Source organism: Rhinatrema bivittatum, chromosome 3 (assembly GCF_901001135.1).
Source record: "Rhinatrema bivittatum chromosome 3, aRhiBiv1.1, whole genome shotgun sequence".
Taxonomy (NCBI): Eukaryota; Metazoa; Chordata; class Amphibia; order Gymnophiona; family Rhinatrematidae; genus Rhinatrema; species Rhinatrema bivittatum.
Genome location: NC_042617.1, coordinates 140,696,556 through 140,712,246, shown reverse-complemented (window position 1 = coordinate 140,712,246; position 15,691 = coordinate 140,696,556). Strand labels below are relative to the sequence as shown.

The following is a 15,691-nucleotide window of genomic DNA, read 5'->3' as shown; positions in this document are numbered from 1 at the left end:
TAGAAAGTGTTAAAGAACTGCTCACACCTGATGAAAGAATGGATTCATGAGGCAATGAATTTAACTGAAGAAGGAAGACCGAGATTTGAACATGTATAATGGCTGGGATCTCTGAAAAATAGTGATGAGACTGTGCCTAATCATGGCATAAGCCTTCAGCTATGCTGACTAAACTAAAACAATGGCAGCTTATCATTAGAAAAAATTTCTAAAGATACAGGGGGAAAAAATCCTGCTGTTCCAGGATTTCTCTGCAGGATGGTGGCACAGGGGAAGGAGCTAGATCCTTATTGGTCAGCATTATATAAAAAGGGGATCAAATTTATGGTACAGTATCCTATATGTTTAAAAAGCCAAAATAATATTACTAAATTGCTATCCACAATAACTGAAATCAAGAATTTTGATGCCAGCATGTCACAGAAACAAAGATGACCGATTTCTTGACATCTTATTAACCTTTCATTTTTATTAAGAGATTAAAAGTTTTGTTTGCAGGCTGCTGATGCAGAAACATTATTTAAGCAACAATGCAGTCACAGTACTAGGTTCAAAAATAGAAAAATGTATATAGAGTCTGGGATATTTCCCATGCGATAACTTGAATAAATAAAGACTGAGGGACTCGTGAGGCAGTGGGCACACTAGGAAGATACCACACATGCTTAGTAAAGATTTTACTGAACTCTGAAAGCTGGATCCATGTCGGTCGGCACTGTCAGATAATGTCACCCACGTGGAATGGCTATTTTATACTTGGTTGTTGATGAAAAACTAAGATGCAGAATTTTCTGGCAAAGCTAATATGATTCAGTCTCTCTTGCATAAACAGAACAGGCCACAGGTGTATGAAGGAAGCCACATATGCATAATACGACAACTACAAGAAGTCACACATAGTATAAATTGTAAATCATTCCCTTTTTGACCCCTCCCCCCAAAATAGTTCAAAGAATCTTTAACAGCACATTATTTTCTCACCTGAATTACCATGTATTTCAACACTATTTGAAAGAAAAAGCAGTTTTGGTCCTCGGCAATTTTTTCACCTGATACAGCTGGCACAAGCGGTGTTATTTCCTCAGGATAAATCCTTGCTACAAAAGTAAAGAACATGTTACACAATTAAAATACAATAATACTTGCAGTGACAGAAGAACATGCAAATTAGACAAGCAAAAAGCTACTGGGTGAATACCTCCATTTGTTATTAAACTGTATTTCAACACAGAGATAAAAAAAACCTCACTATGCTGAATTACTCTGCGGCAGGAAAAGGTTTTCTATTGAAAAGTTTAGTCTTCAAGAGAACTCAGTTTCAAGGAAAAAGATCACAGATTCTTACATATTTTTTCATTTATTATATATATCACCATTATACTAGTGATAAGTAAAAAGTATTATAAATTTTCAAAAACTATTCACAACAATAAAACATTTTTGGCCAACATGACTATTACTTTCAGTAAGATTGGATAGAATAAATGTGTTCAGCACTCTTTCTTCACAATAAAAAGAAAACAAAAACCCAACACTATTACAGGGGCAAAAAAAGACCCTTCTGAAATATAGTTATACAGAAACTTCTTGAGCTATTTAAAGCACCAGAAAAAGCCTTGTGCCTCAAAATACACCAAAGTTCAGAATATCATGTGAATGTATGCCCTAAGAGCAACTGCTTACTTAATTCCCATTGTTTAATAAATACAAATGATTTGTATGCCTTTTCCAATTTTTCACTGCTCCTCAGAGAATGCAGTGTGCCTCACACTCTCTGTAAAACTGAAATTGGCAGCCTGGAAAGGAGACTTAAAGCACCAAGAAAAAAATGTTTTGCTGACCTATTTCAAAGAAGCAAAAACATCCAAGTGGTAGTTTTATTCATGACAATTCAAGGAGTAGGAAGAAACAAAATTTAAGCTTTAGGGAGGTAGTATTTCTCCAGGAAGGTGGGTATTAAGAATCGCAAGTCCACCCTGTTGTCTAAGGAGAACCTGTTTACAGATGTTTTGTTTTGTTTTTTTAAACAATGTCCACGCCTTTTGCATACTTTACCTTTGTAGCTGTACCTTTCGAAATTTTTTTACACGTTTTCTCATTTTATCAAAAAGTTTCCCTTTTGAAAGTTTGGTGCCACAGCCGTGGATTAACTTACTGCCCCCACCCCCCTTCTAGTCATTAATTCAAATTTGATTATGTTATGATCCTATTGCCAAAAAGCCCCACCGTTACCTCTCTCACCAAATCCTGCGATCCACTGACAATTAGATCTAAAACTGGTCCATTCCCCCCATGTAGGGGTCTAATGGGTACTATAATGGAAAGAATTGCTTCCTATAACTAGATGCATGGATTATGTTTAATCAATGCTATATTTATTTCTGTATTGTAATACCACATTTTATGTCAAAGTGGATACTTTATAAAGTTTGGAAAAATTAATAAAGATTAAGTAAATTTAAAAAAAAATTGGTCCCTCTCTCATCTGTTCCTGAACCAATTGCTCCATAAAACTGTCATTTATTCCATCCAGGAACTTTATCCCTCTAGCATGTCCTGATGTTTCACTTACACAGTCAATACTGGGGTAATTGAAATCTCCCGTTATTAGTGCACTACCAATTTGGTTAGCTTCCCAAATTTCTCTTAGCATTTCACTGTCCGTCTCACTATCTTGGGCATATAGATGGTAGACACTCCTATCACTATATTCTTCCCCAACACACAAGGGATTTCTACCCATAAGGATTTGATTGTGCATTTAGTCTCATGCAGGATCTTTATCCTGTTGAACTCTATGCCATTCCAGACACAAAGCACCACCCTGTCACCAAGATGCTCTCTGTCATTCTGATATAATTTGTACCCTAGTGTAGCACTATCCGATTGGTTATCCTCTTTCCACCATGTCTCTGAGATGCCAATTAAGTCTATGTCATCATTCACTGCTATGAACCAATTCTTCCATCTAACTACTTATATTTCTGGCATTAGCATACAAACATTTCAACGTGTGATTTTTGTTTGTATTATCATTGTTTTCAGTTGACAGGGATAAATTGGAATCTTTTAGCTCAGGTGATTTTTTAATTATAGGCACTTAGACTACTTTTCTTATTATTGGAACCTTTCTGCTGGGATACCTTAACACTAATGCTTCATTAGTATCCTTTGAAGATACCTCCCTCCGAACCATGCGCTGCTGAGTGACTGTCGTCTTTCCACTTTGATTTAGTTTAAAAGCTGCTCTATCTCCTTTTTAAAGCCTGGTTCCACCCTGGTTAAGGTGGAGTCCATCCCTTTGGAAAAGACTCCTCCTGCCCCAAAAAGTTCCACAGTTCCTTACAAAACTGAATCCTTCTTCCTTGCACCATCGTCTCATCCACATTATGAAACTCCAGAGCTCTGCCTGCCTCTGGGGACCTGTGCATGGAACAGGGAGCATTTCCGAGAACACTACCCTAGAGATTCTGGATTTCAGCTTTCTACTTAAGAGCCTAAATTTGGCTTCAAGTACATCCCTCCCACATTTTCCTATGTTGTTTGTGCCCACATGTACCACAACAGCTGGCTCCTCCCCAGCAGTGACTAAAATCCTATCTAGGTGATGCGTAAGGTCCGCCACCTTCGCACCAGGTAGGCATTTTACCAGGCGATCCTCACGCCTACCGGCCACCCAGCTGTCTACATTCCTAATAGCTATCACCAACTGTAATGGCCAACCTAACATTTCCCCCTCCTGGACAGTAGCCCTGGGAGCCACATCCTCGGTGCAAAAGGACAATGCACCACCTGGAGATTAGGTCCTTGCTACAGGATCATTTCCTGCTGTACCAGGTTGATGCTCTCAGATCATGAGACCATCTTCCTCCAAGGCAGCACCAGGGCTGCCAGACTGGAGTTGGGAATTGGGTACTATGTCCCTGAAGGTCTCATCTACATACCTCTCTGTCTGCCTCATTTCCTCCAGAGATCAGACTCATTCTCTGAGACAGGAGCTCTTTGCATCAGATGCACACATACAATTTCTCAGAGGGTAAAAAAATCATACATGTGACACTTGATGCAGAAGATTGGGAGGCCCCCCCCCCTTGCTGCTGGACTGCTGCCTTCATCTTAAATTTGTTCAGTTCCTAGTTAAATTTTAGGTTGCTTTGGGAGAAGGACTGTATACAATTAGTGTATTATATATCCGGATCTCATCTCACCTCATCAAACTCCATGCTTCAGCAATCACATCAAACACCATCCAGCACACATCCGATCTCACCAAGCATACTCCAGCTCCCATCCAGATCTCATCAAAATTCAACCTTCAGCAATCATCATAATCCAACAAAGCTCTAAGATCAATCTCGTAAAGCTCCCACATCTTTAACAACATCCCCCAAACACTCTTCCGTCTCTCAACTAGTTCACACCAGCTAAACATAAAAACATCAACGAAATTCATCAGACATACCAAAGACCAACAAGCCTCATCAGTTAAGACACAGATACCTAATGAACTTACCACTAGTGAAAAATATCAAAAACATACTATGTCTCACTTTCCTTCTCATAAATGCTCAATCCTTAACCAAAAAATACATGTTAATATCTGACATACTACAAGAAAAAACACCCGATTTCATAGCTATAGCAAACATGGTTCAAAAATACCGACCAAGTATTAACGAACCAAATAAACAACAGTGCATATGACACTTTTTCAATCCCTCGCAAATACCAAAGAGGAGGTGGACTGCTCCTTATTATAAAAAAACATTTCTCAGTGAAAGTGATCCCACACAATCTCCCAAAACAATTTGAAATATCTCTCTGACTCACAAAACTTACAAATATGCCTAGTATACTGCCCGCCCAAGCTTCTAGATAACGATCTCTCTCTGCTACTGGAATTCCTAATAACAAACATCAGCATGAAAAAACCTACTATCATCCTTGGCGACTTCAATCTTCACACAGATACAAGTCCTAGATCACAAAATTGCCAAACCCTACTAGACATGCTATCAAGTCTAAATTGCAACCTACAAGTGAACCCCACACACAAAGTGGGACATACACTGGACCTGATTTTCACCAATAACTACTTCTCAAACACTTCTATTACATACAGACCAGTCCCCTGGTCCGATCACTACCTCTTACAATGCAAGACGAAAGCAAACATCAACAACTCAACAAAAACAAACGAATCACAACGTGCCTTCAAATACCGACCACCCTTCCAAACAAACCTTCTCCAACAAGAACTTGGAAAACAACTAGCAAATCTGGACCTCTCAAATATAAACAACGCCATCAATTCCTGGTTCCAAATTACGGAAGACCCTGCAAATACTATAAACCCTGAGAAACTTAAACAGCTAAAAAATCATAAGGAACAACAGAACCCATGGTTCAACGCTCAACTAAGAAACATGAAATCCAACCTTAGGAAATGTGAAAAAGAATGGCAAAAAGACAAGTGCACCATGACACTGCAGAGATATTGCACGCAACTAGCCGCTTATAAAAAAAAAATGATTCTGAATACTAAACGTGACTACTACAGCCAAAAGATCAAAAACTCCTCCAATAAATCCAAATCCCTTTACAACATAGTAAACAACCTCATTTCTGAAAACATCAACTCCAACACAACCGAATCCAAAAATTTAAGCCAAGACTTAGCAACGTTCTTCAAGAACAAAATAATCAAAATAACGGATGCCCTCAACAACTCCTCGATTGAAGAAAACCAAATATCCACTTCAAATTCAACACCATGGTCTAACGTCGAACCAATTTCTTCCACGGAAACAGAAAAAATGCTAAGAAAAATAAATCCAGCCCGCCATGACCTAGACACCATCCCCACGCGAAAGCTAAAGGAAATTGCTCATTTCATAGCCCCAACAGTAGCAGCAATTATCAATAAATCTCTCGAAGGTGAGCTACCAGCAAAGTTAAAAATTGCAAATATCAGACCAATACTAAAAAGAAAGAACCTGAACCCAAACGACCTGAACACCTACCGACCAATATCAAATCCACCCCTACTTGCAAAACTGACAGGGAAAGCGGTCCTGAAACAACTCAACGAACACCTCGAGAACTTCAAAATACTACATCCCACCCAACACAGCTTTAGGAAAAACCTCAGCACGGAAACTCTACTGCTCAACCTATCCAATAATATACTAAGAGGCTTTGATAATAAAATAGGTCACATACTAATCCTTCTCGACCTTTCCGCAGCTTTTGACACAGTTGACCACAAAAAGCTAATATCTAGTCTAGCAAACATAGGGCTCTCAGGCAAAACTCTTGACTGGTTCACTTCTTATCTAAAAGACAAATTCTTCAAAGTCGACCAACAACAACGCATCAGAAGCCATCCCCCTTGAAACAGGAGTGCCACAAGGGTCCGCTCTTTCGGCCACATTCTTTAATATTTATCTACTCCCTCTATGCCAACTCCTATCAAGCCTAGGCGTATCTTACTACATGTATGCTGACGACATACAACTCCTCATTCCAATTACATCCACCACCAAAGATGCAATGATACTAGCTGCCTCTCATCTGGAGTCGATAAAAAATATGCTAAACTACCTAAAATTATGTCTAAACATGAGCAAAACTGGATGCATCCTAATCGAAAGAAAAAACTCAGGATCCAAAACCACCCCATCCTTCCAAATAACAACATCAACATACCACTTAAAGACAACGTAAAAGACCTCGGCATTTGGATTGACAGTGAACTAACCTACAAAAAGCACATCACAACAAAAATAAAAGAAGGTTTCCACAAACTCCAAATTCTTAAACACCTAAAACCGATGCTTCACCACCAAGATTTCAGAACCGTCTTACAATCTCTTATCTTCACCAGCCTTGACTACTGCAATTCACTCTTGATAGGTCTACCCAAAGTGAGCTTAAAACCACTTCAACTACTACAGAATGCCGCAGCGAGAAGGACTAGGGGGCATTCCATGAAGTTAGCAAGTAGCACATTTAAGACTAATCGGAGAAAATTCTTTTTCACTCAACGCACAATAAAGCTCTGGAATTTGTTGCCAGAGGATGTGGTTAGTGCAGTTAGTGTATTGGATTCCTTGCCCTATGCCTACTGTTATGTTTCTGTCTCCCGTGCATTTGCTCATGCCTGTAACACCTTCGTCCTAAGATGCTTTCTGCCAAGATTATGGTCTCTCAGAACAACTATGTGCCTACTCTATATGCTGAACCACGGGTTCTTGAAGCTGAATCCCTTATGTAAAACCGATGGTAAGAATAGTATGCTTGGCTATGACGGGTAAGATCAGGGTCTCCTATCACTAGGACAGGTGATGCTTGGCAACCTAAGACAGCCGGATACGAGCCATCAGGTATGAAGAATTATTAGCTATAATTCTTCAAGAGGGGAATGAAGATGGAATGAGTTAAAATAAATAATAAGAAATGAAATGAAGACTTCAGCAAAAATGCAGCACAAGTGAGAAACAAGCATGACCTTGAGCAAGAAACTGAAACAGTGGCTACACAAAAATCACCCATTATGAGTCCAAGGCCAGAAACCAGTGAACAGAAAAGTATCTCAGATAAAGGTATTTGGCAGCTCTCAATTCTAGCCTTAGTATTAAGAAGCTTCTGTAATTTTCCATGCCTAATATGGTAAGCCCCGGAGAAAGAAAAAAAAAGTAGAAACACTGTGCTATATAACAAAGCTATATGTGATGTATAAGTTGAGTAGCTACTGAGGCAAGTCACTATTTGGTACTGTCTCGAACTACTCCCGAGAGCTGACTATAATTCTCGCATTCTTATCTGTCTTGTTTCCTACTTTTATCTAATAAAAAGATATTTACTAGAGATTTGACTGAGGAATATTATTGATCACCAGTACTATAACCTGAGAGAGAAGGGCCCTCAGGTGGTAAGCACAGGGAGGAAAGGTCCCCTGGAGGGGCTTTTCACTGGAGACACCCTCCCCAGTGAACAGTGCTTCCCTTGATTTCTTTGACGAGGTATTTGACGTCCTGTGTCTGGAGTCACTGGAACTAGAATGAGATCTGGCGTGATGTTTACGCTTATGTGGTCTCTTATAGTGTTCCGCAGTATGCACCGTTTTCCCTGATAAGGAATATAGTTCTGGATTGTGACCGGTCCTAATTGTGACCAATGTTCTTACTGGCACTACTGATGGTTGCTGCGCCGAAGTACTTTCCAATATGGACTTTGATCCCGACGTCATCTTCATTGGCTCCGGCGCCGTCTTGCACGCCGATGGATCCGGCGCCATCCTGCGTGCTGATGGCTCCGGCGCCGACTTCTGCGCCGAAGGATGCGGCGCCCTTTTGTGCGCCAAAGTCTTCTTGCGAGCGGGTGAATGCAGCGCCGTATGCTTATTAGAAGGGTCTGGCGCCATCCTGTCCTTATCTGACGACACCGAAGCACTCGCTTGTCATGAGTATGCTTTTTTGGCGCCTTATGGCACAGCGATTTGTGCCGTGTCGACTCACGGCTGGAAGTCGAGTGGCTGGACGAGTGACTTCGGTTGGGTAAGTCAGAGCCCTGCTTCCCCCGTACCTTAGTTTGTTCTGGTTCTCTCGGCCGAGAGGTGTCCGAAGATGTCTCCCTTATTACCGAATGTGTAGCTTTTTTCACCAGGCCCGGTGAAGAATGTGCCTCCGACGGGTCAGAGGTACTCAATAGCTCTTTCAATCGGTAGGCCCTTTGTCGCTTGGCTCTGGGTGACATTTTTGCACAAAATTCGCAATTAGGTACATCGTGGCTACCGCGGAGGCAGCGGTAACATCGGTCATGTCCGTCCGTGACAGACATCACCCTCTCCACAGCGGCAGCGCTTGAATCCTGATTTCGACATGAGGAGAAGTACAGCTCCGCGTGCGATCCCACGCGCGGAAGAATCAGACTGAGGAGAATCTGATACTTCCTGCGCGGGAACACATGCACAGCTGCAGAGGGAACAAAGATTAATCTCTGCTTTGTCAAGCTCCGCCTCCCGGACCTGATTGACAGATCCCAGGACAGCATGGCTAATTCAGCCCTGCTATCGACGGGAAACTATATATTACACCAAAATAGATGTTCCATTCCTCCTTTTCAGATTAATCCATAGTTCCTCTTCCTTGGCTCATAAGCCCTGCAACTATGTTACTTTAATATATTTGTTTTATATATCTCGTGCCCATCCTCCTCAATTTCTTCCTACCTTGTCCTTCCTGAATAGATTGTAGCCTGGTGTAACCATATCCCAGTCATGACTTTACATGTATCCATCACAGCCACTACATCTAAATCAGCCACTTCCATGACTGCCTCTAGATCTGGGACTTTATTTCCCATACTATGAGCCTATATTGCTCTTTTTCCCATTTATATACAAGAGTTTAATGTTTTACTTAACTGGGGACTTTTGTTTATCTTAGGGCTTTGTTCACCCAACCCAGAGTGTATTCACATTTCAATACTGATTTCACTACCATGGAGTGGTGTGGTAGTTGGATCACCCCAAACCCTGGGGAAGTCTGGACCCTTTATTTTAGATCCAGTTTCAGGTAACTAGAAGGCATTTGCATATTCTCAAAAGAACATAACATGCTGGGTCAGTTCAAAGTCCATCAAGGATAGCATTTTGTCTCTGACAGTGGTTAGGACAAGTCCCAGCTACCCAACAGATCCCAAAAGAGATTTATTACTCACTCCCAAAGATAGCAACAGTTTTTTCTAGTCTAACTGGCTAACAATGTTTTATGGACTTTTCCTCCAGGAACCTGTCCAAACCTATATTAAACGCCACTATACTAGTCACTTTGACCACATCCTCTGGCAACAGATTCCACAGCATGATTGTGCGCATAGTGAAAAAGTATAGTCTCTGATTTGTTTTAAATATATTAGTTATTTTCATGGGGTGTCCCTATGTTCTGATATTATTTGAAAGGATAAATAACCATCCTTTGTTTACCCATTCCACACCACTCATGATTCTCCTTCCCCCACCCCCAAGTCATCTCTTTTCCATGCTTAAGAACCCTAATCTGTGTAGCCACAGGGGAGCAATTCCATCCCAATTATGTCACCTTCTTCATCTTTTATAGCTCTGCTATGTATTTTTGAGATGGGATAACCAGAGCTGCATACAATATTTAAGGTGTAGTCAAATTCAGAGATCAATATAGAAGCAATATGATATTTTCAGTTTTATTTCCATTCCTTTCTGTATCATTCCTAACATTCTATTTGCTTTTTTTGACCACTTACACACTGAGCTGTGGATTTCAATGTATTGTTCTCAAAGACACCAAGGTCTTTTTCCTGGGTAATGAATCCCAATATGGGATTATATTGTGTACCACTAGCTGGGATTATTTTCCCTGTGAACATCACTTTGTACTTTCCCACATTAAATTTAATCTGCAATTCAGATGCCCAGTCTCTGGGTTTTGCAAGGTCCTTCAGCAGTTCCTCACATTACCACTCCACAATAGGACACTGCCTACTAGCATATGATTTTGTAATTATCTGAAGTCTCTCTCATGGGAGATTGTCAAATGCCTTCTGAAAATCCAAACATACTATATCAATCGATTCATCTTTAACTATGTTTATTTATACCTTAAAAATGTATCTTATAGATTTTTAAGCTAAGACTTTTCCTTTGACGACTCTTCCCTATTAAGTCGTGTTTATTTATATATTCAGTAATTTCATTTTTAAGGATAGCTTCTACAATTTTGCCTGGCACCAACATCAGGCTCACCAGTATATAGTTCCCAAATCATCTTTGGAGCCCTTTTTAGAGATCAGCATTACATTGACCTCCTCCATTCATGTTTTCTGCTATTTCCTTGTCCTCCATGAGCATCCTTTTTACCCTTTGTCATCTAGCAAATGACTCCCTCATAGGCTCTTTGCTTCAAATGTACTATAAAAATAAATAAATAAAATAAATAGCATTTGAAAATTAATATATTTTGGTTATCATAGTTAATGAAGTTAGCATATTACCCTTGAAACCCGTTATTTTTGTAAAGCCTGTAGCTGTTAAATGTTCTTCTGTTTAACCTGTTATATGTAAAGCCTGTTGCTAATTTGTTTCACTGTAAACCGAGGTGATGTATAACTATATGTACCGCGGTATATAAGAATCTATAAATAAATAAATAAATTAAATTAAATTTAAAAAATTTATTTTTGCCTCTCTGTCAAGCTTTTTTGTTTTCAAATTCTTCCTTGGCCTGTCTTACTACTGTTTTACAACTAACTTGCTAGTGCTTATGCTCTTACTTATTTTCTACTTTTGGCTTTGCTTTCTATTTTTTGAATGATGCCCTTTTGACTAACTGCCTCTTTCATCTCACCATTAAAACATATTAGCAGTTGTTGGGTTTTCCTTCAACCTTTTTAAATGCATGGGATACATTTTATTCAGACTTCCAAGATGGTATTTTTAAATTATGTCCATACCTCATGCAAACTTTCAGCTTTTGCAACAGCTCCTTTTAGTTTTTATTCTAATTTTCTCATTCAATCAAGTCTCCCTTTTTAAAGTTATATGCTGCTGCAGTAATTCTAATTAGCGTTCTCCCCTCCGGTGATTATGTCAAATTTGATTGCACTACGATATTACTTTCATTTAATTATTGCAATGTAATTTATTTGGGACTTCCTAAAAAAGAACTGAGGTTTCTTGAAGTTATCTAGAACTCGACTGCTCATTTAATTACGGGCTGTAATAAGTTTGATCACATTAAACCAAAGTAGATTGAATTATATTGGCTTCCTGTGATTTTACATAATACATTTAAATTTTTAACACAGTTTTGTTTTGTTTTTTTGTTTTTAACACTCTACAGGAAGATGGTCCTGAGTATTTAAGAGAGATATTTATATTCTTGGCCAAGCTCTGCATCCTGTTGACTCTCTTATTTTCATCTTTCAAGAGGTTTTGTTTGCAGAGCACTCACAATCTTACATTCTTGTTATCCGGTTCACAGTTATGGAATATATTGCTATTGGTTCTGAAACAAGAAACAGATTTAGGAAGAAATTTAAAAAACATTACTATTCTAGGAATTCCTCTCTACTAATGTATGACGACTACATATTTTATACTTACTCAGATGCTTGAATTTTAAAAGGCATTTTTTTCACAAGGTCTTGATGTTTTGCTGATTTTGTGTTTATATTAAAGCATGTTATGTTAATGGAAATCTTAAGTTTACATACTTGTTTCATCTTATTTAGATGTAAACCACATTGATCATTCATATTTGTATATGGTGTATAAAGGATGTAAATAGATAGATAATTATCACTACTGCTTAGGTCCCCAGGACAGTAATCCTTTCTTCAGGTTGTGTGTTCCACTGAGGACTAGATCTTAAGTGTCTGCCCCTCTTGTCAGTTTTAGGATCAGCTGCCCCATGAAGCAATCATTTATGGTATCTAAAAACATAACCTCTTTAACATGTCCTGATGAGATATTGCCCCAATAAATACTGGCTCAGATACAGCCATCTCTGCATCTTCAAGTTGGACTGAATTAACTATGCTACATATACGTTGGATACGCACAGAATTGCACGGAGTCACAATGGTTGAATATCTAAAACACCAGCGTATTCCACGAGGGCTCAGGATGGTGAAAGCACCTAAAATCTATACAGAGTACCCCGAATTTCTAGAACAATGGTCCCATGTCCTTAATAAATGCTCAATGGACCTAATGTTATTAATTGTGAGTCAGACACGTAAGATATCCCAAGAAATACAACAACAGTCTGACACCATGTTGGAGTCCTTAAAAAGCAATGTAGCATTAGATCTGTTTGACAACACCTTGCAGGAGTTTAAGCGTAATATGGAAAAGTTTAAAGAAGAAATTAAAATCACCAAAATTGAAAAATTCCACAGAGATGAAGGGGATTACAAGAAAGGGTTAATTTATCCCTGGTTAAATCAAGAAGCTAAACCAAGAAAAGTCACGTTCAATACGTCAGTCAACTCATCAGGAAGCGATGAAGAACTCCCTTTAGGGGACGCTTCAAAACCTTCATATCAGCGAGGACAGCGAGGTCAAACATACAGGGGCAGAAGGAGAGGATCTCGAAATTACCAACAAGCAGAGCGGAATCGACCGAAAACCAGGTCGCAGTACCCTTCCAACAAACAAACCACAGGACAGATGGATTGGCCCCCACATCAGCAGTAATTAATATAATCGGGGAATCCCTTGTCAGCACTGGAAGAAAAAGTGCTGAACAAAGGTTTAAATTTTGTACCAGCACAGAGACATGATCCCTTTCAGTTTCGTTGTGACTTTCACAAATTCATCCGGCAGCTTCAGAGAAAAATTTATCTATCTCAATCCCCAGTAGTGAGTCCACCAACAGTTATTACTCCTATCGTAAAACCTAAATCAAAACGGAGCCCACCACCACTGGGAGATGCAGCCATTAACACTTTTATTTATTTATTTATTTTATTTATTTATTTATTTATTTAAGAATTTATATACCGGAGGTTCCTGTATAATATACATATCACCCCGGTTTACAATGAACAGTAACTATCGCTTCAAGTTAGCGGTTTACAATGAACATAGTTTTTCCACATTGGTGATGCATGATGTTGAAAATATTGAAAAATTGCATTGTCACTTATTTTAATCTATCCAAAGAAGAATCACAGGCGCTACATCAATTACAAGATAGAAGGGACATAGTAATAAAACCAGCTGACAAGGGAGGCGCGGTTGTAGTGATGAGCACATCAGCGTATATTGAAGAAGTACAACGTCAACTTTCAAACACAACATTTTACCAAGAACTAGAAGCAGATCCAACAGACAGTATTCCAAGCGGAGATAATACGTATAGTGGAATTCGGTTATCAACAGAAATTCCTCACAAAGAGTGAATGTGACTTCCTGATCAATAAACATCCAAGGATTCCAGTACTATATATAGTACCAAAGATCCACAAGAACCTACAACACCCGCCTGGAAGACCTATAGTCTCGGCTAAGGAATCCGTATTGCAACCGATCTCCATTTTTTTGGATAAACTATTACAGCCATTTGTGTCGCAAGCACCTTCATATATCAAAGACACGTCTCATATGCTCCAATTTTTATCTACCATCACACTGTCAAGTCAAAGCTTGCTAGTCACCATGGACATAGAATCGCTGTATACAGTAATCCCGCAAGAGGAATTGCTTACTGTAATATCAGCAGTTTTAAAGAATCGTTCAAACCCTCAGAGGATACCAACTTCTTACATCATTGAATTATTGGATTTAGCTTTGAGTCACAACTATTTTTCCTTTCAAGATAAGTTTTACCTGCAAACTCGGGGAACAGCTATGGGAGCCGCCATGGCACCAGATGTCGCAAATTTATTTGTTCCAGCATTCGAAAATCAATACATTCAACAGCATCCATGGTCTCCATTCTTGAAGCATTGGAAAAGATATATAGATGACGTGTTCATCATATGGGAAGGACTGCAAACAGCCCTTCAGGAATTTCACATTTGGCTCAACTCATTGAATTCTTGTCTCAAATTTACTATGAATTTTCATCATTATCAAGTGTCCTACTTAGATATCCTCATCACCAAAAATGAAGATTCTGTCATCACCACTCTGTATTGAAAACCCAGTGACCGCAACAACCTCTTAAGATTTGATAGTTTTCACCCTACCACATTTAAGTTAAATCTACCTGTTGGCCAGTTTATGCGCATACGACGATTGTGTACAGATAACTCTGAATTCAAGAAACAGGCTCAAATTTTGGCAGAAAGATTTTTACAGCGAGGATACCCTTTATCCAGTGTTAAAAAAGCTTACCGACGAGCCCTCTACTCTAACAGGGAATTTATGTTTCTGCCGAGACAGCGTGAGGATTCAAACCAACAGACCATAGTGATGAGGCACACACTGGCTACCCCAATGATCAGCAAAGCTATACGGAGACACTGGGCAATTCTCCAAGAAATTCATCCCTTATTTAAGGAACCAATTCGGATAGAGTATTCTCGAGGCAGAAATATTAAAGACCAAGTGGTTCACTCTAGCCTCCATGAGTCTCTGAATATTGAAGACTCCATTATGAACTGTGTAAATTGTGCCCACTGTGCCCTAAAATCACCACAGACTGCTATTACATTACCATCGGGTCGGACAGTCCCTCTGCCTCAAGCAACATGTAAATCTTCCTTTGTTGTGTATGCCATCATTTGACCATGCCCACTCATCTACGTGGGCATGACTAAACGTCCGTTCAGAACCAGATTGACTGAACACAAATGCTGTATCAACACGGGTCGATTAGAAGAACCTTTAGTAACACTTCAGAGACTGTAATCACAATTTCTCTGACATTAACTGGACCATCTTAGAAGTCATTCATCCACATTGGAGAAAGGGAGATCGAATTAAAAAACTGCAACAATGTGAACAACGGTGGATTTTCCAATTGCATACAGTGACCCCTGGTGGCCTCAACAAGGAAATAGAGTGGATTCACTTTATGTGAATCCACTTACCTGCCAAATCAAACACAGGTGCGGCAGGGTGATTCTATAAAATCAGGCTAGATCTCGCGGCAATTCAGCAGAACGCCGGTAAGAGGATTAGGCGACTGAATGCGGTAAGAGA

At 39.4% G+C, this 15,691-nt stretch overlaps 1 protein-coding gene across 4 annotated transcripts in view; it reads right to left on the bottom strand.

Moving 5' to 3' along the window:
- The window catches only part of RALGAPA2 (Ral GTPase activating protein catalytic alpha subunit 2), a 1,327,630-nt gene that overhangs the window by 1,138,697 nt on the left and 173,242 nt on the right, over nt 1-15,691 (bottom strand). For all 4 annotated transcript variants that reach the window (XM_029593760.1, XM_029593759.1, XM_029593761.1 and 1 more), the window contains exon 7: nt 982-1,097. In XM_029593760.1, coding sequence (XP_029449620.1) covers nt 982-1,097 — 116 coding nt within the window. The remainder of the gene's footprint in view (nt 1-981; nt 1,098-15,691) is intronic.